This window comes from Staurois parvus, unplaced genomic scaffold (assembly GCF_062004578.1).
Source record: "Staurois parvus isolate SC_StPar_1 unplaced genomic scaffold, SC_StPar_1.0 ptg000098l, whole genome shotgun sequence".
NCBI lineage: Eukaryota > Metazoa > Chordata > Amphibia > Anura > Ranidae > Staurois > Staurois parvus.
In genome coordinates, this window is record NW_028317894.1 from 6,731,256 (window position 1) to 6,755,540 (window position 24,285).

Consider the following 24,285-nt stretch of genomic DNA (forward strand, 5'->3'; position numbering starts at 1 on the left):
GTTTTGGTTTCACACAGGTGCACAGTCTGTCCATTTTTCCTCCAACTCTTGGCAAATGGAAAACGGACAACAGTTCATTTCTATGGACATATGTAAACGGATGATCATCCATTTACATCCACATTCATTTGGTTACATTTTTTAAACTGAAAAGCCAACGCCCAGATCCACTGAAATGGAATGAATGTAAACAGATGCTGTCTGTTTACATTTGTTCTGTTTATGTCTGTTTTTAGGCAAGAAACATTTGTTTTTTTATACAATCGTTACCTCTGGATTCTTTTTTTTTTTTGCTGCGAAAACCAAATTTATGCAGAAACGGATGTGGACTAATGTAAACTGAACTTTTTCTTCCCGCCAAAACGCTGCAGATCCTGGACACGCTAGCAATGTGTTTTTTTTCCTCCCTCTAAATGCCTAGGTGTGCATGGACTAAGACTCAGGCTAACACTGAGGGGTGTTTAAAGGCAAAAATTTAAAAAAAGGAAAAAAAAAAAAAACAGACGCCCCTAAAAGCAACGTTTTTAATGCTCAGTGTGCATGAGGACTAAAGAAAGCCTTGTAACAGCCTCACAATAGTTTTGCTCTATGGTCTTTAACCACCTTCCGCCCGCCCTATAGTACAATGACGGGTGCAAGGTGGTTCTCTCGTTCTGATAGGACGTCATATGACATCCTACCATTCTCACTGCGCATGCGCGGCTCTGGGAGCGCGCAGCACTGCGATCGCCGGTGCGCTGTGTCCCTCGGACACAGCGAATCATGGAAAGAGCCAAAGATGTCGGCTCGGTCATGTGATCAGCTGTGTCAAATCACAGCTGATCACATGTAAACATGTAAATGCCGGTTATCGGCATTTCTCTCCTCTCGGGCTGTCACGCTGACAGCTCAAAAGGAGAGGAGAGCCGGTAATCGGCTTTCCGCGGAGGGGACATGTACACTGATCATCAGTGCACTGATGATCAGTGTGCCCTGATGATCAGTGTGGCCCCAGAAGTGCCACCTGCCAGTGCCCATCAGTGCCACATCAATGCCACATAGTGCATATCAGTGCACTTCAATGCCACATATCAGTGCCCATCTGAGCTGCCTTTCAATGTCACCCATCAGTGCCAGTCAGTGCCACCTATCAATGCCAATCAGTGCCACCTATCAGTGCCAGTCAGTGTTGCCTATCAGTGCACAACAGTGCCAGTCAGTTCCGCCTATCAGTGCCAGTCAGTGCTGCCTATCAGTGCCATGTATCGTTTCATGTAGCAGTGCTGCCTTTCAGTGCCCATCAGTGATGCCTGTCAATGCCCATCAGTGCAACCTACCAGTGCCTCCTCATCAGTGCCACCTATCAGTGTCCATCAGAGCAGCCTATCAGTGCCCATCACTACAGCCTCATTAGCGCACATCAGTGAAGGGGGAAAATCACTTATTTACAAAATTGTATAACAAAAACCAAAAAAAAAAATGTTTTTTTTCAAAATGTTTAGTGTTTTTTGGTTTAAGAAAAAATAAAAATCCCAGAGGTGATTAAATACCACCAAAATAAAGCTCCATCTGTCACAAAAAAATGATAAAAATTTCATATGGGTACAGTGTTGCATGACCACGGAATTGTCATTCAAAGTGTGACAGTGCTGAAAGCTGAAATTGGCCTGGGCAGGAAGGGGGTATAAGTGCCCTGCAGGCTAGTGGTTAAAGAAAAAAAATAGGATAGACAGAATGCAAAGCAGATAAAGGCTAGCAAGAAAATCCAAAGCCCTATACAACATGTTTTTACTTAAAAAGGGAGTGCAGCCCTGGCTTAGCTTCTCCATGTAGCAAGAAAGAGACAAGAGAATTCCTGTTCTCTACCAGCTGCTACTCAGCAGCACATAAAAATGGGTCATGTCAAGAATAATTAAGAAACTACACAAAAAATTAAGAACTGCACTTCCCTGGAGAACAGAGCTCTGGATTACTTACCTAGGGATACTCAATAAAACTGTGATTAATTATGTTATTCTCCGAGTTAAGAAAAAATTTACCATGAAATGTATAGTAGTGAACTGCAGTGTCTACATTACACAACAGAGCCATTTCAAAAGTTATGAGCCAAAAAGAACACTAGCAACTGAAGGGCAAGTAGATGGTAATGGACAAATTACCTATACTGCCTACAGACTGGCTGTAGCTTTGTACCTTTACTCGTTTTTCATGCCTTGTTCAGTACTGTGTGGAGAAAGCTATCTTAGTAGAGGCAGAGCTTTGCTTTCTCATGTCAAAGCTGTTCACCGGATGACTGCTGATGTACTTGCTACTTGGGGAATGTCCAAGAAGCAACAGGAGAGATTCAGAAATCACATAGCCACAAAATGAATGTTTCAGAGAAATCATTGCTCTGCAAGTCCTCAGGTAGAGCCACTCCTAAATGATTCAACTCAGACAGTCAAACACAACTCAGACTCAAATACCTTTGAAACTTTTGAGTACAGTATGCTACCTGGTTGTCACGTGGAACTTTTGATTTCAATACTTTCCGAGTCGCAGATAAGGGAGTAGCAGGCAACAATCCAGTACAGCAAAGTTCAGGGGCACAGGACAGCAATTCAGGGACTTGCCAGCCAACAGTGGCCTCAGCAGACGTTATCCAGGCAAAGTGACAAGGAAAAGGAGGTCTGGAGGGTAGTTGTCCTTCCCACTGTGGGTCCTTGGAGGACTGTGTGTCCAGGCCTTCAGGGCTACATGGGCAGCAGTTGAAGGAAGAGCAAAGGGGAGAGTAGAGTCCCAGTGTCCAGGAAGCTGCACAGCTAATGCAGAACTACAAATCCCAGTAGTGTAGAGAGCAAAGCACAGTCGATATGGAACTATCAGCCTCAGCAATTCCATACATCTTCTAGCCTCCTAGTGAGACCTACAGCCATCAGCACCTCTGTCCATCATAGGAGTAAACTCTGAACATTCTGACCCTTTCTGCCAGCATAGGGATATTATGTTGTCCTTTGAATTTAGCTAAGCCTTAAGCATCCAAACCTGGTGATGGCAATTCAGGCTTTTTCCAGCTACAGGACAATGCTGTCTGTACTTCCTACTGAGATTAAGCTGATCTCCTACTCCCCCCCCCCCCCCCCCAGTGGGGCACAGGAACTCAGATTATTTAAGCAGACAAACAGACTGCTTTACACACTATCGATTTCAACAAAACAACACACAAAAACATAATATTTCTGTTCTCCGCTACACCTGTATTATAATAATAATAATAAAACAAATAATAAATCAGCCAATGTTGGTCGTGAATATTCACCTGCTGAAATTCTCCTTAAAGTGGCAAGTCGGGCGTCTGATGTGGAAAAACCGCACTGCACTTGTCATAATTAACCTTAAAGAATAAGTTCACCTTTCATAACATGTTACATCCATATTCAGGGTGTAGCATGTTATGAATCCACCGGCCCCTGCTCCCCCATTTTGACAGCTAGCAGGGCATCTTCTATCCCCCTCGCTAGCTGTCAAAACTTAAAAAATAAAAAAAAAGGTGGCTGTGCAGGGCTCCACCCGCCTGCCCGACTCATTCACAGTGTTCGTTCCTTAGTGCCTGTTGGCTTGTAGTCCTCAATGAACTACCACGGTGAATCCCTCACAGAATATATGGATCCTGGGGCTTTTGGTGTAGATCAGGAGAATGCCAGAGTTCCCTTTAAGGGATGGATGGGTGCAGCTCACCAGGTATACAGGAAGCTCCCTCTCTGGAGACTGGATGCTGGGTTGTCTGAAAATTAATTTGTAAGGAAAGGCTACAATACAGCCTGTGCACACCAACACTACATCGACGCCAAGACTGCACGTCCTCCTTATCTCGCCAGCTGCTTCTGGGAGTCTGGGAAGGCTCATCGTCTGGAGGGTGTCGATGTAGTGTTGGTGGGCACAGGCTGTACTGTAGCCTTTCCTTACAAATTAATTTTCAGACAACCCAGCATCCAGTCTCCAGAGAGGGAGCTTCCTGTATACCTGGTGAGCTGCACCCATCCATCCCTTAAAGGGGACTCTGGCATTCTCCTGATCTACACCAAAAGCCCCAGGATCCATATATTCTGTGAGAGATTCATCCCCATTCCTGCCCCAATTCAGATGACCTTGATGACATCAGGATATATTATATAAAGGCGCATTTTATTATGCGCTCCGGTGAGTGCGCATTTCTTCCATACCTGATTGCACAAGCACCGAATTATAGAGAACGCAGGATTCCTAGGAGCACTTTAGTCACCTTATGAACGTTTACAATTTATTTATCATGATGCTTTTTATATTAATCTTTTTATTGTAATTTATTGGTGCATAGCAGCTGATTGTTTTTATGTGCGCTCGCATATATTTATTATATCTGCTTGCTTGTACATCCCATATAGGCAAGCACATATACTGACAGATCTGCAGGAGACCTGCATGGCACCAGTGAACTGCTTATCGCTGCTGTAATGCTTTACAGGCTCCTGCAGCCAAAAATAAAAAATGCACATTTTTTACCTGCAAAAAAGTGCATTTATAATTTTTGTACAAAAGGTGAACTTATCCTTTAAATTTGCTTTCAACCTATGCAACATTTGCTGTCCAGTATATTTACATTATGAAGGTACTTAGATTGCACCAGTCTTTGTAAAGAGACATCGCATACTGCCAAAGACACAAGAAGGCTGATAGGTCTTGTCCTGACATTTCTTTAATCAATGCACTCTAACTTTTGCATGGCTGCATTTGTAGTTCTCTTTCTATTTTTTATCTACATTTTTATAAAAGGACATGTCTATACTCATATAATGCCAGAAGGGGAACTCCCATTATGGCTGTTTTACATCATCCTCTCTTTCTGTGCAGTGTAGATGAAAAGGAAAATAGAAATGGCAGCTGCTCTCAGGCACATCCCCTCTGGCACCTCATGTAAGACACTGCTTGTCAGAGTGTTGGAAACCTGCAGCAGCTCTGATATCTCAAACAGCTCGTGTGGTGGTGCCTGCCACAAGCAATAACTCAGATGAGGACCACAGGAACAGCCATGTCAGTTATGATTTGTGTTTGTCATCTGCTAGTCTACAGTACAGAAGCATCATTGGATTTACCTCAAGACCTGTTCTGTTTTCTAGTTCTGCTTGGTTTACTCAAAGAAATCCATCACCACGCAGAAGCAGCATCTGCAGAGTAGGCTGAGACATTGCAGAAGCTGCTTTTACGTTTTTCTCCTAGTAGTGAGTAATCAGCAGTGAAAAACTGATCATTTCCACTTCCTTGTTGAATAAATGTAGATTTGGAAAAACTGAAAAAATGTACACAAAATGAAAAAGTTTTGGTTGATTGAAGCATAATTTGATCACTACTAGATCTTTATTACTATGACCACAGAGGAGAGCTCAATGAGCCCAGTTTTGCTGAGACAGCCAAGTCTCTACAGTGAGCAGGACTTCCAGAGATCTTTTCTGGAGTACAAAATTTCCTGGTAAAAAAACAGGTGAACTTTTTAGCTGTAATGCTTTTTGACCCTAAATAAGGACAGCTGGTGAAGGATGAACAATGCAAGGAGACCGCAGTGGTCCTAGTGTCCCTTTAACTGGATCTTTCCAGCCAGGGGCAGGAAAGACTGTCTGATTGCATGACTTCTGTGATTGTCACAGTGATCACATTCAGGAGCCAGTCCCCAATCATTAATAGAGACCAGGAGAGCTGCCTAAGACAGGCTGGTCACTGTGCTGAGAGTATACAGTGAACGCACGCTCAGCACAGAAACCTTTGATGCCCATAGACACATGTGCACAGTATGTGAGCATTAAAGCCCACCCGCTTAGCCGCCACACATATGGGTTATGTGGGTGGTAAGAGGTTAATGAATCAGTACATGGAAGAAGCACCCACACATTTATCCACTTACTGCCACTGCCCACCACTTCACCTGCTAACTTCTCCACCGTACCCACGCACTTTTGCATTGATCGCCATTGTACCACACAATTCTCTCTTGACTGTCAATTTAATGGCGGAATTCTCTAATGTATTGCTGCACAGTGCTGTATATTACATTCCCCACACTGCTGAATTCTGTATACTATAATATTGATTCAAAATGCTTTAATTTTTTCTCTTTGTTTTTTTGGGGTTTTTTTTAAGAATATGGAACTTTTTTATGCTGCTGAACAAAACTGACACACTTTACCTCTTTTAATAAAGTAATACATGGTGGTATAAAATATCAGGGGAGAGATCATAAGAAATTCAACATTTGTTCATGTCACATTAACAGATATAGGGTCCACCTTTAATCTATGACAGAAGTACTGATCACTTTTTCATAAAAACCTCCAAAACACAGATACCTTGCCCCTCCGCCTCCTTTCTGTAGTTCAATGTGAACGACCCTAGTCATTCTTAACCCAGGTTTCTCTCAGGGCACCAAAATCCCAGCTGCCAATCTCTGACTTTCAATTCTACATAGTACTCACTATACAGGGAGGAGCTAAGGGCCACTGCAGTCAGTATGTAGAGATGGTGGCACTAGAATATTCCCCAGAAAGCTCTAAGTACAGCTCTCATGCCAGAACATCCATTAAGAATCTGCTCACAGAGCGGAAATTGTGGCTCTTTTTCAAAGTTCATTCTTTATTAAAGCAGCCCCAAAGCATACAGTGTTATCAAATAAAATTCTGGCTTCCCGTTAAGGCAGCTTGGAAGGCCATCAATAAAGGGCGCATTATCTACTTTAATGCTCAACCGCTTGGTGAGGAGTAAAGAATGCCTTTACATGTAAGCCTGACTAGAGATGCCAGGATATCTGAATTTTGTATGCAGTAACATTAATCTGCCGCATCATTCAAATGTGTTACCTTTCTAATTAATAAGGAACCCTAGCTTAGGTTTTTTTTTTAAGGGGACGCTATTGAAATGACTCTAAATGTTCTGTCTTAATATGCATTAAAGTGAAACTAGCATCAGATATAGTTATCAATGTTAATGTACACTACGTAATGTGTATGTTTAACAGGTTGTGTATTACTTCTCCCAGAGATCACATAACTCCCTTACAATGACTTTCTCTGCTTTTTTCTCTCCAAATTGCACTGGTGTGAACAGGGGCTTATGTGCTACAAAGTTTCAGTGTTGCAGTCTGATTACTAAAGTAAACAAAAGGAAAAGTTTCTTCCTGCCTGCAAGAGAATGATGATATCACCTCAGCCTAGGCAGTCACTGACTAGAGCTCAAGGACGGATTTTTCATGATAAAAGGTGGAGTTTTTTAGAAAATTGTTCTGATGCCGTTTATTGTTACAGGAATGCGCACGCACATTTGTAACATTACTGAAAGGTCAACTATGAAAATAAGAACTGCAGGTTGTCTACTGTTTAGCAATATTAAATGTATTACCTCATATGCTGAGGGGTTAAAAGAATGAACTGGCGAAACCTCTGAGAATCTGCCATGGTAAGTATCATATCCATTGATATCCGCCTATTCACCATGTCCTGCAAGGCACAATAAAGAAAGATATTAAATTGCTACCTAAACATTACACTAGCCAGGTGAATTACAAAGAGGATTTATTTTTCCCTTAAATTAAAGCTAGAAGCCAAAAAATGCAATGTTTAGCAATACACGGTACTATGTACCTTTAATTAATAGCCATAACATGGGACTCACAGAGCATTAAAGTGGCTGTAAAGGCTGCAGGTTTTTTACCTTCATGCATTCTATGCATGAAGGTAAAAAACATTCTGTGTGCAGCAGCTCCCCCAGGCCCCTCAATAATTACCTGAGCCTCATTGCGATCCAGCAATGTGAATGACAGCCTTGGCTGTCCCGGGTCTCTGCCTCCTCATTGGCTGAGACAGCAAGCAGGAGCCATTGGCTCCCGCTGCGGTCAATCACAGCCAGTCAGCCAATGAGGTGAGAGGGGGGCAGAGCCAAGTCCGCAGCTCCGTGTGTGAATGGACAAACGGACCAGTGGGTGCTTGCTGTGGGGCACCTGAGACAGGAAGAGCCTAGAGAGCCTGCGGGGGACCTGAGAAGAGGAGGATACAGGCTACTTTGTGCAAAACCACTGTACACAGCAGATAAGTATAGACATGTTTGTTGTTTAAAAAAAAAAAAAAAAAAAAGTGAACCTTTAAAATCGCTTTAAGCAAATTGTAAAGTGTAAGCACAGAAGAAGTTGATTGCAACTAGAAAACCTGCCATAAATTGGAAGTGAGGGGGAATGGAAGAGTCACCCATTTAAAGGGTTACATTTCAGCTTGAACTATTGGGTTCTGTAAACATCCCTTTTTTCAAATCAGGAGCTAAAGAGTCCATGAAAAACATACGGAAGATCAGATAAGTCCACTTTCTGGCTGTGTAAGAGAATTCAAAATATTCATATTTTATATATTTACTTTCATGGTTACTTGAAAAAGAAAAAGTTAATACACATTATTTATGAAGGGAAGCAAAGAATTCAAAAAGGAAGTAAAACCACTACACATACTTTTCCATTAATGTAGGAATTCATTAAAATACCTGTCTGCAGACCTAGAGGTATTAATGTGTTACTGAAACAAGCAGGGAAAATATTCCAGAGTCTGTGGACACAACCCTGTGATATGTGTGCAAAAAATGTCAACTCAACTGAGAATAAATTCTGCTTTCTTCTTGAAGCACAATAGAGTTTTCCACAATGAGAATCAAGTGCGGTGTTATGCAGACCTGAAACGTCTAATAATATTTACCTCCTTCAGTCAACAAGAAAGGACTAAAGACCCAAACTTTGCACAGCGGTACAGCCATAGCAAAATAAGAATAAAGCCAAAACTTTTTTTTTTTGCTACATCTGCAGTCACATAACTTACCTGTAATAAAGTATGTCCTCAGGGGCGGATTGACCATTTGGAAACTGGCACTGCCCGAGGGCCCGGGGTCAGTAGGGGGCCCCATGAGATGCCCCTGGTGCCTTTTTCATAAGCTTTTTTGAGTTTGGGCAAGGACACAGGGGCCCCATGACCCCCTATTGCCCGGGGGGACTCCATGAGTTGTCAGTCCGCCCCTGTATGTCCCATCTCCTGCAGATTTATGGTTCCTGTAGAAATCTCCTCTCCAGTGATGACCAGTTCTCTTCTTCACAGATCTGAACTTCTGGCGCTGCAGGAGTTCATAGCTTCTGGTCTAGCACTGAAGTATATTGACTAATGTCCTGATGGGAGCCTGTTCTTTTCTGTCCTCTCCTACACTGACAAACGTCCTTGCATTGTTTTCACAAAAATGCAAAAAGTTCTCTGAATGAGGGATGGGCAAGATCCCCTTCACAGAACGTGTTGCATTCTGTGAGAACAATGCAAGGACTTCTGTCAGTGGAGTATGGGACAAAAAGTGGCAGATGCCCTTTGGGACCTTCTTCAATGTTAGATCTGAAGCTATTTTCTCCCACAGTACCGAATGTTCAGTACTATGAAAAGGATTGGACATCAATGAAGACAGGAATTCTACAGAAACCATGAGCCAGAAGGAAAAGGAGCATACTTCAGTACATGTAAATTGTGTGACTGCAGCTGTAGTAGGAGATTTAAAAAAAAATTTATTAAACCTTACCTTTACCTATAGACCGTAGGGACCATTACAGACAACATATTACTCCAAGGTAATGGTTTTTCCCCAATGGATAATTAGAATAACAGTCTGAACAATGCTGCAGACATGAAACAACTGCCTGGGTGTACTATTGATACAACAGATTCTCTAAGTACTGATGCACTGACCCAGAACAAGTATACAGATTAGGATCTCTGATTCCAGGTCAGTGATTCAAAACACTGAGGTTACATGATCAGCATGAAATCCAGGCAACTTGTGGCCAAAAGTTCATGAAAACCTGACCATGAATACCTACCCATCAATACATTACTCATTGTTAAACCTGGATCCATCTCTCCCCACCCAACCCACAACACACCTCAGCATTATAGCATTTTTTTTCTTTTGCTACATTACTGTAGCAAGAAACAGTTTTTTATGACATCATGAAGCTGAAACAAATACTTAAAGGAGCAACTTCTTAGAGGTTAGACACCATTGCTGTAGGCAGAGCATCTCCCCAGAACTACAGTAGGCTCTTGGGTGACAAGAGAAAATAGGTGAATATAATGGCGCCTATAGAAAAGGTATTAATGGATCACTCTCCAATCTACCAGCTGCAAATTCCACCCTATATTAATAAAGTGTATGACCAAAGAAACAGAAATAATTTGCGCTAGTAAATAAATACAAATGAATACCCCAAAAAACAATTATAAATATAAACATGAATAAATAAATGAATAAATAAATAAGTGTCCAAAAAAATGTCCAAAATAATGTGAAAAAATCAATAAAGTCCAAAGGTGAAGAAAAATGTGACAATCCACCACCATATATACTAAATAAACTCACCAGAGCTGAATGCTGATGATAAATCAGCATAAAACGCTAATTGCTCTGGGAGCGATGGTCAGCAGGATGTTGAGCCACTAGTAGATTGATCTCCATGGGGTAATAACCTGCAGAAGTCAGCTCAAAAAAAAAACGATGTAAAGGAAGCAGTGATCTGTAATCGAATATACCACTAAGGACATCCACTTCTAGACTCCACCATATCCAAAGTTTATTAGGCCAGACACTCGGAAAAGAACAACAACAGCTTCATAGTGCAGAACCCTTTAAAACAACTTAATTTATTATGCACTCATCGCACTTAACTCAAAAGGTGTCCCAGCCGACACCAGCGTTGTAAAATACAATGGACAAAGCCAGCCACTCAGCACATGCGCCGTAGACCACTGGGAAACATAATGACGTCACATCGATCAAAACCCCGCCCTACGCGTTTCGTTATCGACGTCCTCTGCAGATTATTACCCCCTGGAGATCAATCTACTAGTGGCTCAACATCCTGCTAACCATCGCTCCCAGAGCAATTAGCGTTTTATGCTGATTTATCATCAGCATTCAGCTCTGGTGAGTTTATTTAGTATATATGGTGGTGGATTGTCACATTTTTCTTCACCTTTGGACTTTATTGATTTTTTTTATATTTATAATTGTTTTTTGGGGTATTCATTTGTATTTATTTACTAGCACAAATTATTTCTGTTTCTTGGGTGACAAGGCAGCATCTTTGTTTTGCTAGGAAATAAATCAATGTATGCATGTGGAGAGCACCAGAGAAGACAGGGGACAGGCAGTCCACAGCTAACAGCTGTAAACACTGCTTGGGATTTCCGAACAGCAAAGGCACTATGTTGTCAGCCCAAACAGGAAACTGGGAACATGCTGAGTTTCTGGCAGATTAACAGGCATTTTGCTGTACTTACAGCAAACAAAAATAAACTTAAATCGATGAACATTACCATGTATACATCAAATTCATCCAGACACCGGAAAGGTGATTCAGCAATTGACCAAAGAGATAGAACAAAACAAACAGTTGAGAATGATCGTTCCCCTCCAGAGAGAGACCTCATGTCAGATAATGAAGCCTTATTTCCTTCCCCAGGCTGGACCTACAAGGGAGAAAGACACTTCAGTTACTCAATATAATAACATAATACTGTACAGTCTGGGCTTACACATATGCAGCACAAGCATTCCAATAAAGGGTCAAGGGTGAGGCCTAAAACTAGAGTCATTACCCAAGATGTCATGTATGGGGGCATGAACTGTAGTGTGAACATGTACTGAAGCCTTCAATACCTTATCACTACATTATCATTTCTTATAAAAGACTTGTATTTTAAAACAACACATGACAGCACATCTAATGCATCACTGCACATAATGTCAAGCACCAGACAAGTGCCATAGTATAAACACATAAAGACACTTCATTATGCCATGTAAGACTCTGCAGCAGCATTAACAATTATCATGCTGCATATTGATATAGGCTTCTGCTATACAAAACAGCATCACCATTAAATTGCATAAGGCCCCTTTCATGCAAGCTATTCCGGTTAGGTTTGTCTGTCAGTTTTTCAGGCAGACTTGCTTAGAAGCTTCATGCAGGTCAATTGGGAGGCGGAAAGGAAATGGATTTGTGTCTGTTTCCATTTGCCTATCTCGGAGTCTGTCCAGATGTGGTAAAAAAAAAACCTAAAGAAAGGACTGCACCTTTTTCTGTTTTTTAAGATCTAAACATGATGGTTTGAAGGTAGCCTGATGTAAACAGACCATTGTGAACAAGTCCAATTACATCCAGCCACCCAACGGCCATTGCTGTGCCAAAATGCAAACACAAAACTGAATGGGCATAGATGTAAAAAAATGGACATCCCTCCCATTCTGTTCTGATTCAGCACATGGATCCCATGGTGAATAGGAAGGAGCATCTGCATGTGAAGGGACCAATATAATGTAGAGAATCTGGCAGTGTAAGAACACAGCTAAGATCAATGCAATGGATAAGGCCTCTACTATAGAATAGATTTGTAGAGAACACCAGAGAAAGAGTGGCACAAAATTATACTCACACCAGCTAGCTATGTCTGAGGGCTAGTTCACACTAGATGCAGTTCAGTGTCCTTTTTTTTCTGCATCAAAAATGCATACAGTGTTTTCCATGTATTCCAATGACCCTAGTTCACACTAGTGCAGTCAGTTCCAGTCAGTTTCTGGTGCAGAAACAAAAAAAAGTAGAACATGCTGCATTTTTTCTGCACAGAACCATACAGGAACATAAAAAACTGCATCAAAACTGCACCAAAACTGCATGTGGTGTGAACTGTAAGCAAAAACGTATCTGCAGTGTATTTTTGTGGTGTGAACTGGCCCTGAGGCCTGGGGAGTTAGTGCAGGGAAATACTATAAACTGAATCACTACTCAATGTACAGTACAGTATGTGATGTACAAGGCTTCTGGTGTAAATGGCAATACTATATAATATCAAGTATGTGCCTTAAGACGTAATATACTATAAATACAAGGTCAACACATAAGGCATACTACATAATGCATGAGCCTACACAATCTACATCACTACTTATGAAGCAAAGTATGCAAGTTCTGAAGCTCATGCTGCAATATCAGACAATTAGAAATGGTAAATATATACAATCATTAAACATGAATGCTACATACAAGGTCTGAGTTGCAGAATAGACATACAACTATCACGGTGGCATCCATACCCCAGAGGGCTGCCTCAGTAGATAATAGGATACATACAAACATAGATAAATTTGTTGGTGCCCTTCCACAAAAAATAGGAAGCCCACAATTTTCTCTGAAATAACTTAAACCAACTAAAGTAAGTGCCATGCATCATTGCACTGCTACCTCAGTAAATTTGAGATAACCCAACACTGCAGTCATGGAAAAGATTAAACAAAAAATTCTAACCAGTTCCACCATCCTCAGGTCCGAAGACTCTCCACCCAACACTAAACAACTGTCAGCATGGAGGGGGACTTTCACACATAAAAAGAATGCAGAGGATATGCATGAAAACATAAGATTGGGACAACTTTAATAAAGGTTTTCTGGGAGTTGTGTTTCCCATCTAGATAATGCAGTCATCTCTCCAATGTACAATCCTGGAAGATGCATAGGGAAAACTTTTTTCTGTGCCCCTCTCTAACTTAAGCCAGCCATAGACAGTTCAAATGGTCCCTGCTGTATGGCTGATATTCGAGCTACTGTATGTATCGGCAGACTGGGTGCAGCCTGTTGGATTTTACATGCGATTATTGCTAGCAGCTATTATAGATGCCAGCAGTAATTACTGTGTTCTCTCAATGGGGAGGGCTCACGTCCCCAGGAGAGCACAATAGCTCCGTGGGAGGAATTCCCCCCATCAACACAGCCAGTCACCTGTGGTTGCAGGAAAGAAAAAAAACGCTCCATCTATGGCCCGCTATAGTTTCACTTTGTTATCTTGGACAGACTTTCCCTGACGTTTCAGAAGACAGTGGAATGGCAATGGAATTTGGTTATCCCTGAACCCAGTCACAAGTAAAGTGTGCTAGATTTTTTACATGTTTACTAGCGTACAAGTTTGCTTTGGGCTGTAACACAACTTTCTTGGTAAATTGGGTAGACTTTTTGACTGGTGGTAGTGATTCTTGGGTAGTGAGTTAGCAGCTCACAGATTTTATTGCTTTCCAGCAGTTGCTCTTATCTGCATGTACAGTGTACTGGATTTTTTCATCATAGTTGTGCATTTTTTAACCCAGTTAGCTGATTTTGCTTCTTTTCCATCGGCATAAACACTAAAAGTTTGATCTCTATCTGGCAATGTTCCTCTATGGTGAATGCAGTTTGTTATACACACAATAGCTCCTGGGCGAATGTGTGAAGTGAGTACAGAGCCACCTTTTTTCACAATAAACATGGCCACTTCAGTACCAATGAAACTGGGTGGATCTAGGAGTCATCAACTGCAATAGGAATCAATATTTCACTGCTGCTGTAGTTAGGCTTCTCCAATCAACTCTAGCAAGGACTAGTGTCTTGTGTTATGATTCTATATAGCATCAACCTCCAAACTCTACAAGGTATAGTGCCTGAAAAATCTTAGAACATTATAGCAGGTTAAGATAAAGGGCCTACACAGTGCAGTCTAATGGACAAAAAGGGTGCCAAAAACAAAAACAAGCATGATTTTCATTATTCACTGGGGCATACCCTAAAAGTGTCAACTTTTCAAGCATTTTTGGAGAATAATTGTTGCAAGTTTTTTCTGCTTTTGTCAGGCCTTTTTCAACTAAAAGGTGTGGAGTGCTGCTGAGAAAAGGGGCAGAGAGCTGCTGTTTGAGCAGAACACGCACTTGAAAAAAAGCTCATGTCATGCTTTTCAGGTGTTTCCACTGACGTCTATGGGGACAAAAATGCTCAATTCTGCCTTAAAAGTAGCTCATGTACTTATTTGAGCAACAAGCATTTTGCTGCAAGTGACAGGACGCTCAGATATGTACAAGGTATATTGAAAACAATAGGTCTTTGCTCACCCAAGTGTGAACTTGGGCACACAGTTAGTTTTTTCTTTAGTTCAGCCAGTGGCACATTGTTTTCTGACAGCAGCTCCTGTCATAATACAATGATCAGTGACTGCAGCCGCTGGTCAACAATAGTTTTCCAGTGTGTCATCTTCTTAAGAACAGGGAGGACCACACACAAAACAGAATTCAGCTAGTGAATGCTGAACCTACTGAATTTTGATCCGTCTATGCCCAGCTTAATGCTGCCACCTCACTTTCCAGTCAGCAGGCTTGTATTTTGTTCCAACGTGTTTCATTAATCAGGTTATGCTGTGGCTACAGGATGATGCTGTAAACGGCTGTGTTATTAAGCAAGGATCACAAGTGTGGTTGTACAGATTTAAAAAAAATGCTGGCTTAGTTAACAGTTACTATACAGTGGGTATAGAAAATAATCACCCCCTTTTAAAATAATCACATTTTGTTGCTTTGCAACCTGAAATGAAGACAGACACCGTTTTTGTTTTATCCAGCTGTATTTACTCAGTGCAACTTATAACATCCAAGTGAAAGATATAACACCAACATGTCAGGGAAAAAAAAATCTAAAACAGAATCACTTCTAAAAATGACTTGTAAACTCTATCAGGTGTAGTTAATCACCTTCTCAATGTCACACAAAGCCATTTGACTTTCAACTGTGATAAGCTGTGGTCATTTTGATCAGCTCAGCATCAAAAGCACTTTCCTGGAGTATTTCAGTCCTTGGTAGTGCAACTGAAGCAAACAATCAACTATGGGTGGCAAGGCACTGTCAAACAATCTACAAGATAAAGCTGTGGACAGGCACAAGTCAGGAAATGGATATAAAACATTTCAAAGGCTTTATCAATGCCTAGAAGCACAGTGAAGTCTATTAAGAAGTGGAAGGTATTTGGTACAATACAGACCCTCCCTAGATGAGGACGTCGCTCCAAACTAGATGAAAGAGCCTAGATGACACAGGTCAGAGGCTACCAAGAGGCCTACAGCAACTCTGAAGCAGTTGCAGGGATTTATGACAAAGTGATCATTGTGTGCATGTGACAAGAATATCACAAATTTTCCACAAATGTGGCTTGTATGGGAGGGTTGAAAGAAAAAAGCCACTCCTCGAGAAAGGCCACATGCAGTCACAACTGAGCTTTGCCAAAATGCACCTTGAAGATTCTGAGGCCACATGGAAAAAGGTGTTATGGTCAGATGAGACTAAAATGTAATTATTTGGCCTCAACACCAAACAATATGTCTGGAGGAAATCCAATGCAGCCCGCCATCCAAATAACACCATTCCTACATTAAAGCATGTTGGTGATGATATCCTGTTATGGGGGTGTTTCTCTGCAGCAGAGACTGGAGAACTTGTCAGGATAGAAGGAAAAATGGATGGGGCCAAATATTGTCAAATATTTGAGAAAATCTGCTGCCCTCTGCCAGAAAGTTGTCAATGGGAAGCAGGTTTACATTCCAACAAGACAATGATCGAAAGCACACAGCAACAAAGACCACACAGTGGTTGAAGGAGAAAAAGGTGAATGTCCTTGCATGGCCTAGACAGAGCCCAGACTTAAACCCCATTGAAAATCTATAGAATAAGTTGAAAACAACAAATTTAACTGAACTTGAGCAGTTTGGCAAAGAAGAGTGGGCAAATATTGTGATGTCTACATGTGCAAAGTTAGTAGACATATATCCTAACAGACTAAAGGCTGGAATGAAAGCAAAAGGTGGTTCAACAAAATACTGACAAAAGGGGGTGATCCTGTTTCCACCTCAAGGATTCTGTTTTTGAATTTTTTTATTTCTGACGCATTGGTGTTATATATTTCACTTGGATGTTATAAGTTGCACTGAGTAAATGCAGCTGGATAAAACAAAAACTGTGTGTGTCTTAACTTCAGGCTGCAAAGCAACAAAATGTGATTATTTTAAAGAGGGGTGATTATTTTCTATACCCACTGCACATGTATTTCAAATGCAAATATGTGTATTTTTCTGAAGCTTGGCTTTAAAAGAGAAGTATGGCCAAAGCTTTTTGGTCATACTTCTCTCATGGGTCATAAGAATGCACTTGCTTCTGCTCTCCTATGATCCAGAATCAGCTGACAGTGGGCTAACGCCCGCTGTCGGCTGATGTCACAAAGCCATTGCAGGATCTGGAAGGATCCCAACTATAATGTCGGGATGCACCCCGATGCCTGATCAGCAGCTAGTTCAGACTCTCAGCTCACCACTGAGAGCCCGAGCCAACCACTCCCATGCTCTCTCCTCCCTGGCCCTCAAGTGAGCTCTTTTGCTCAGAGTAGACCAAGAACTGAGCAATCAGCAGTCATGTGAATCGGTGGAGGATAGCTGCAGCATCACACCAATGCTGCAGCATGGAAGCGAGTATGTGTGGGTTTTTTTTTATAGCCCCAAACTTCTTTAAAACTAACACTACTTAACAGTCATCTCTATTTTAAATGAAAAAAAATAGGAAACTGAATTGTAAAGGTATGCACAGGTGTTATAATATAATTTAGTTCCCAATGATCATAATACAGATTCTATGTTACCCTGTAATTGGACACACTTCAATGATAAACAAGTCATAGCACCAGTATTGCCCATTTCAGAATCTGTGAGGACCCCTAGTGGGGAGTCATATACTAAATAGCAGTTGTGACTTGTTAATAGACATGTAAGACTTATGCTCTGTTCACACCAATGCGTTTTTAGGTGCTTTTGGCAGAAACGCACTATAGTCGATTTAACATGGTTTCCTATGGAACATGTTCTCATCTGTGCTTTTTTGATCTGCTGCATTTTTAGAAAGGGTCAGTAACTTTTTTAAAAGCACAAAGCAGAGTTTTTTCTACAATAGAGTTCAATGGAGAAGCTGCTGAAAGCATGGTAGCGTGTTTTTGCTGCGTTTTGTATTTTTAATACTGCTCAGCAACAAAATAAAATCCACTTTAACAAAAAAAAAAAAAGCTGAACAAAATGCAAAACATGGTACAAATGTGTAAGAAAACATGTTTAGAAAAACAAACTGCAAAAAGCACTGGAGAAAGCATCAAATGCAGAATGCATACATGTGAACCAAGCCTTAGATAGTGTAGGGCTAGGTTCATGCTGCAGCTGTCTCGAAAAAGCAATCCGTGCTGGATAGCTTTTCAAACGGAGGCTAAAGGATTGGTTTTCAGAAGGAGATCCTACCGACTCCTGAATACCTGTTTTTTGCCTATTTTTCTTTGTGTAATGGCAACTTAAATTGGAACCAATGCGCCGCAACCACTAGCCAAGCATTTGGCTTGCAGTTGCGGCAGTCCCATTAAATTGGATGGATGAGTTTGACAGGTGGTGCTAGCTGCCGACTCAAAATGCTCAGTTAAATTTGCAGTGATATAAAGCATTGCAGCATGTGTACAGCCCATTCCAGCTGTCTGTTTCAGGTGAGAAGTAAAACTGTGACCACTTTTTTTTTTTTTACTGCCCATGGAAAGAGGCCTTAAAATTGGAAGTTTCCAATCTTTTTTTACAGTTGTTTTTACTCTTCAATTTATAAAAATACTGTTTTCAGTTTGCCATTTTGACCCTTAGTCTGCCACATTGTTCAAGAATTAAAAAGAGAAAAAAAAAAAAAGTATGCATTCAATTGATTGAATGTAAAGTGGCATACATAAGGACAAGCACAGGCCTCTTCCATCTCTCCCGCAGTCACTGACCATTGTATTCTGCTTCAGTTTCACTCTCACTTGCATTATTTTTTTTTCCTGGTATTTTCTTCAAATTCCATTAAATCAACCAGTTTGAGTAATTGTTTGCTTTAAAAAAAAATAAAAATAAAATAACTGCGGTTTTTACTGCTCTATACATTTACCTGTCAAACAGCTGGGCACACATCCAGAGAAAACAAGCCAGAAACTATTTGTGAAGCTGCTCTATGTGATAAGTTCTTTATAAATAATGTCACAAATACTGTTTGAAAATTAAGAGGCTATAACATAAAAATGGTTGGAAAATGTCATCTTAAAAGTGGAACTTCACCTGAAATGGGAAGTTCTGCTTATCCTCCTCCCCGTTCACTCCTCTCACTATTGGGAATTTTTTTTTGTTCTGGGAGCAGGTACCTATTCTGGCAGGTAACCACTCCCACTTCTGCTTGGCTTGCCTAGGCAATCTGAGTGGCTATTTGTCCTCCCTGCTCCCCGTCAAAAACTTCCTGGAGCATGTCACAGGTCCCAGGAAACTGGAGAACCATTGAGAAGTGCACAACGTCTCAATAATGTGCAGTGGGATGTTGGCTATGGAACACCAGGAAGTCACAGCCGACCTCCCACAAGCAAAATGGCGGTGCTAAAGACCAGTTAAGAACAGGCTTGGGTGATGACAGCACTGGATCCCTGGTCTGGCAAGTTTATTTTTATTAAACTTCAGCAGCTACAGTATTTGAAGCTGCTCACTTTTACTTTTTTAACTGCCCGGAGCTACTCTTTAAGGAGTGTGCTATGAGAGAATATCCTGGACTCTGGTTACTTGAATCAATGAGGATGATTTACTAAAGAAGTTGTGAATCTTCACTCAAATTATAGCTGTGTTCACATTAAAATACCCAATAATGTGCAGACGTGGGGGGGGGGGGGGGACTTTTTTTTTTTTTTTACATAATTGGATAACTCTCTGTTCATGTTACAGTGCCAACCACAACTACTATGTTCATAGTGTTATGAAATAAGAATCACTGTCTACAAGCGAATATATTGTAAAACAAATATAGCCACCGCATGATGCACTTACGGTAATAGAGAGTGTCTCATTCTTGTGGTCAAATGAGATCTTCCCGGAGTAGGCTCGCTGGGAGAGTAAGGAGTCAAAGTAAAACTTGCATCGCAAACTGAGATACCTGTACAAGACAAGAGTGAGGAAAAAATAAAACTATTATATTAGAATTAAGGCATGTTTACCTTGGTATACAAACTTAAACATTCTGCTTGCTCTTTTTCTCTCAGCTCAAGCCACTGATCCATTTACCCCCCCCCAACACTCATTTGCAACCCACTGTTTTCCATGTGTGGAAAAATTAGGTGACAATCAACCAGAGGTTACACAGCAATTCCAGGAAATAAATGAATACAATCAGTGATCGACTAATGAATTGTGTGATCAGGAAGGTTAGTTTACCTTAAAGGATAAGTTCACCTTTCAGAACATCTTACACCCATATTCAGGGTGTAACATGTAACTGAGGACTGGCCCCCGCACGCCTCCCAATGTGACAGCTAGCGGGGCATCTTCCTCACCCGGCCATGTCATACATTCACAGAGTTCTGTGTATGGGAAACTAGAAGTCTCGACAGCCTTTGTGGCTGTAGACTTGTTTTCAATGCACTACCACACGCTGTTGAGCGATGTGGTAGTTCATTGATTCTTCCAGTCAGTGTAAAACTGCTCGTTCAAGCAGACAGTATGCAGGAGACCTGCTTTGCAGGCTCCTAAAACAAAAAAGAGCAAATGCACATTTTTTACCTGCAGAAAAAAAAAAAAGAGTGCATTTATTATTTTTTGTAGAACTTTCAAACAACAGGTGAAAGCAATCAATGAGCCAATACTGCTATAAAGAAAATACTGTGCTACAAAGTTCTTTAAACTTACTGTAATCTAAGTTCTCTTTAATAAACAGAAGCCAGAATCTCACACATCATTTAACAGGATCAAGAACGTAGTAGGATTTTATTCCTCTCTCTCTGCCTATTATATCACCAAAACTCAAGCTTTATGATGCATGCAGAGAACACAGCCTAACTCCTCAGTGTTTATATTTACCACCCATAGATTGTTCTAGTGCAGTCTTTTTCAACTAGGGTGGCATGGCACCCTGGGGAGCTTTCTGGATTCTGTGGGGGTGCCTTGGGAAAAGGCCAAAAAATTGCCCAACATTTTACAAAAATGTTTGTGGGAAAGTGTACAAGGTCTTACATAAAGAAACTGCATTCCTCAAGAGTGGCAACAATCCAGACAAGGCCATACCTATCAAGAGGCAACATGAATTTCTTGTGCTGCATTATGTCAGCCTTTTTTCAACCAGGGTGTCGCAGCATCCTGGGTTGCAATTTGGTTTTTTTTTATTGTGTAGCATTACACCGCGTGGACCAGCTACCAGCGTCCTAAAAACCAAAAGGTGTCAAAAATTATTAAGGTGGACGTCAGGTGCCCGAGGACGTCCTTGTTTGTGCTTCCTCTGTTCCTCTCTGTCAGCACTGGGGTAACAGAGTGAGGGAGAGAAAATGAGAGAGAAGAGAAATGCTGGAATACTAGTCAGTACCAGTGTGCAAAGGTGTATTTGCTTTGTAAGAATAAATCAGCTCTGATGTTGGGTGTCCTATGTGTCTGGATGCTGCAGAAATATGTAAAATAATTAGTTTAGTTTTTTACATTTTAGAAAAAGGTGCTTGAGATTGTGCAGAATATTAAAGGGTGCCTTAACTGAAAAAAGTTGAGAAACACTGCTCTAGTGCACCAGCCCACCATGCATCATTGTGTCGGTAATCTGGTGGCCCTGGAGCGCACCTGGTTGTTTGAGATGCTGGAACATGCTGGAACATGCCGCCTCTCACATGCAAAAGTCTGTTGTAAACAAGCTTTTCCTACTTGCTCAAGCAAATATTGACCTACATTTCCTTTTTTTCTCCCCACAATCTTGTTTGACATGCTTATAGGACCAGAGAGAAAATGATGATTCAATCAGTAGGATAAGTAATCAGCTGACATGCTTAAAAGAAACCTGTCACTAGAGAAACATGAAGGCTGCCATCACAGACCTTTCCTTCAGAAACTGCTGGTCGAGTGTCTGTCATGCTAACAGCCTTTCAATACTTTGAGTCAGTGACCAAGAACAAGCATGTAGATCAGGACTTCTATATTCGCTCACTTTTCTGACCTGCATATTTGTCTATGGTTAGTAACTCAACGTACGGTGGAATAGTGCCCCATCAATGGTGTTAATGGAAAGAATAGTGCCCCATCATTAGTGTCAGTGGGACGAATAGTGCCCCATTATTGGTGTTGGGGAGGAATAGTGCCCCATCATTGGTGTTAGGGGGATGAATAGTGCCCCATCATTGGTATCAGAGGAAGGAATAGTGCCCCATCATTGGTATCAGAGGAAGGAATAGTGCCCCATGATTGGTATCAGAGGAAGGAATAGTGCCCCATGATTGGTATCAGAGGAAGGAATAGTGCCCCATGATTGGTATCAGAGGAAGGAATAGTGCCCCATGATTGGTATCAGAGGAAGGAATAGTGCCCCATGATTGGTATCAGAGGAAGGAATAGTGCCCCATGATTGGTATCAGAGGAAGGAATAGTGCCCCATGATTGGTATCAGAGGAAGGAATAGTGCCCCATTCATTGGTATCAGAGGAAGGAATAGTGCCCCATCATTGGTATCAGAGGAAGGAATAGTGCCCCATCATTGGTATCAGAGGAAGGAATAGTGCCCCATCCTTGGTATTAGATGGAGGGGTTAGTTGTAGGAATAGTACCTAATTGTTTATATCAGTGGGAGGAATTGTGCCCCATTATCGGTGTCAGTGAAAGGAAAAATGCCCCATAGTTGGTGCCAGTGAAATAAATGGTACCTCCTTGTTGGGTGTCAGTGGGAGGAATAGTAACCTGAGGGTCAGATAGAGACAAGCAAAGGGCCGCAGTTTGGAGACCACTGGTTTAGAGTAATGCTATCTTCTGTAAATTCATAATCCAAACCTCTCCAGAGTATGCATCATGTGAGAAACATTGGTCTCCAATAGCAAAGCAGACTGCTCCCTCAAAAGTAAGTCAATAACCGGAATACCCAGGGTATGCAAGAGCCCCAGTACTGGCGGCTAGGACGTTGAACACTCTGGGAGCGGTTGACAGGCTGAACATCAGGGCCACAAATGTAAAGTGGCAGTCCATGCGAACTATATAAACTGTTGTTGATATGGTGTCCTCCGATGCTAGGAAATCTCTCCCATGGAGAGGCTACCCACTGATTCAATGTGGAACTTATGCACCCTGAAAAACTTGAGTCTCTTGAGATCCAGAATGGGGCAAACTTCAGGTTTTGGAACTGTGAAAAGGTTTGAATAAAAACCGTAAAATATTTACCTCCTGAAACGAGAATGATCACTCCTTAAGAATATGGTTGCGAGCTTGCAAAACAGCAATTATTTCTGTATATTCAGATACATTTTACAAGCATGAAACGCAGAGGAGAAAGTTTCTGAAATACCAGTTTGTAACACTGAGCCACAATGTTACAGACCCACTCATTTGCAATCTTCCAAACCTCTGCAAAGGCCTGCAAACACCCCCCACCCGAGCAAATTGGAGCATCCCTCCAGTGTGAAGAGGACTCCCAGGCTTAGAGGGCTTTGGAATCCATATCTTCTTGTGGAACTGGTGCTGGGGATTAGGCTTAGAGACAGAGGCCTAAGAATGGTGAAAGCAGTGGTTTTTAGAAGTAAAAGAAGTGGTAGGTTTTTGAACTATGGGCTTAGCCTTCTTTTTATGCAGTAACAGAATAGTCTTACCCATAGTCACCTTCTGGATGTAAAAATGTAAAGCAGGAGAAAGCAAACCCTTGAAAGAGTAAACCTTCCACATGCTTCTTGCAGGGTAATTATTCTGACCAAAGGATAATAAGGTATACTCAGTGAGCGCTCAATAATATAGCAGCTAAAGACATGAAAAGGTAACCACAATAAAATCTCTCAAAATGCATAGAAAGAAAGGGCAGCGCTAAATAAATTAAAATCCATACTGATAAAACATATTCAAATCATAGTCCAAAATCAAGCTAAAATGTAAATATCATAAAATGATAAGATCATAATACATTAAAATATATTAAAATGGTGACCAAGGCGGTGCAAGCCAGCAAACATCCAGGAAATCTGATGCTACAAACCAGCGATAGAAGATGAGAATTGCGTCCTTTTACACAAAGGAACTGGAGGAAGATAACCTGGAAATAGTGGAAATACCAGATAAGTGGAGAGGGTCAAAGCCGCAAGGAACACACTGACTCAAAGGGGATACATTGCACAGGGGGCTGTGATCAGTTTTCTACCTACCTGAAGAAAGTATATGGGACACCTCACCCCCTACATCCACTCTCTGCTGTCTATGAGACATGGACTCCTGGCAATTATTTTGAGTTCCTACTGGGAACAGCAGTCCAAGCCAGCTGGGATGGCACTATGCCAATAAGTACCAGCGCACTGTTACCCCAGGAGATTCAAACCCTACTAATTTTGCCAGTGCCCACAGCCCTCACAAGGAAAAGTTGTGTGG

At 41.4% G+C, this 24,285-nt stretch overlaps 1 protein-coding gene across 1 annotated transcript in view; it reads right to left on the minus strand.

Moving 5' to 3' along the window:
• The window catches only part of SMC6 (structural maintenance of chromosomes 6), a 166,180-nt gene that overhangs the window by 4,811 nt on the left and 137,084 nt on the right, over window positions 1-24,285 (minus strand). The window contains exons 24-26 of the mRNA XM_089671096.1: window positions 19,750-19,855; window positions 11,367-11,519; window positions 7,381-7,478 (exon numbers count right to left, since the gene is read on the minus strand). Of these exons, the coding sequence (XP_089527222.1) occupies window positions 7,381-7,478; window positions 11,367-11,519; window positions 19,750-19,855 (357 nt within the window). The remainder of the gene's footprint in view (window positions 1-7,380; window positions 7,479-11,366; window positions 11,520-19,749; window positions 19,856-24,285) is intronic.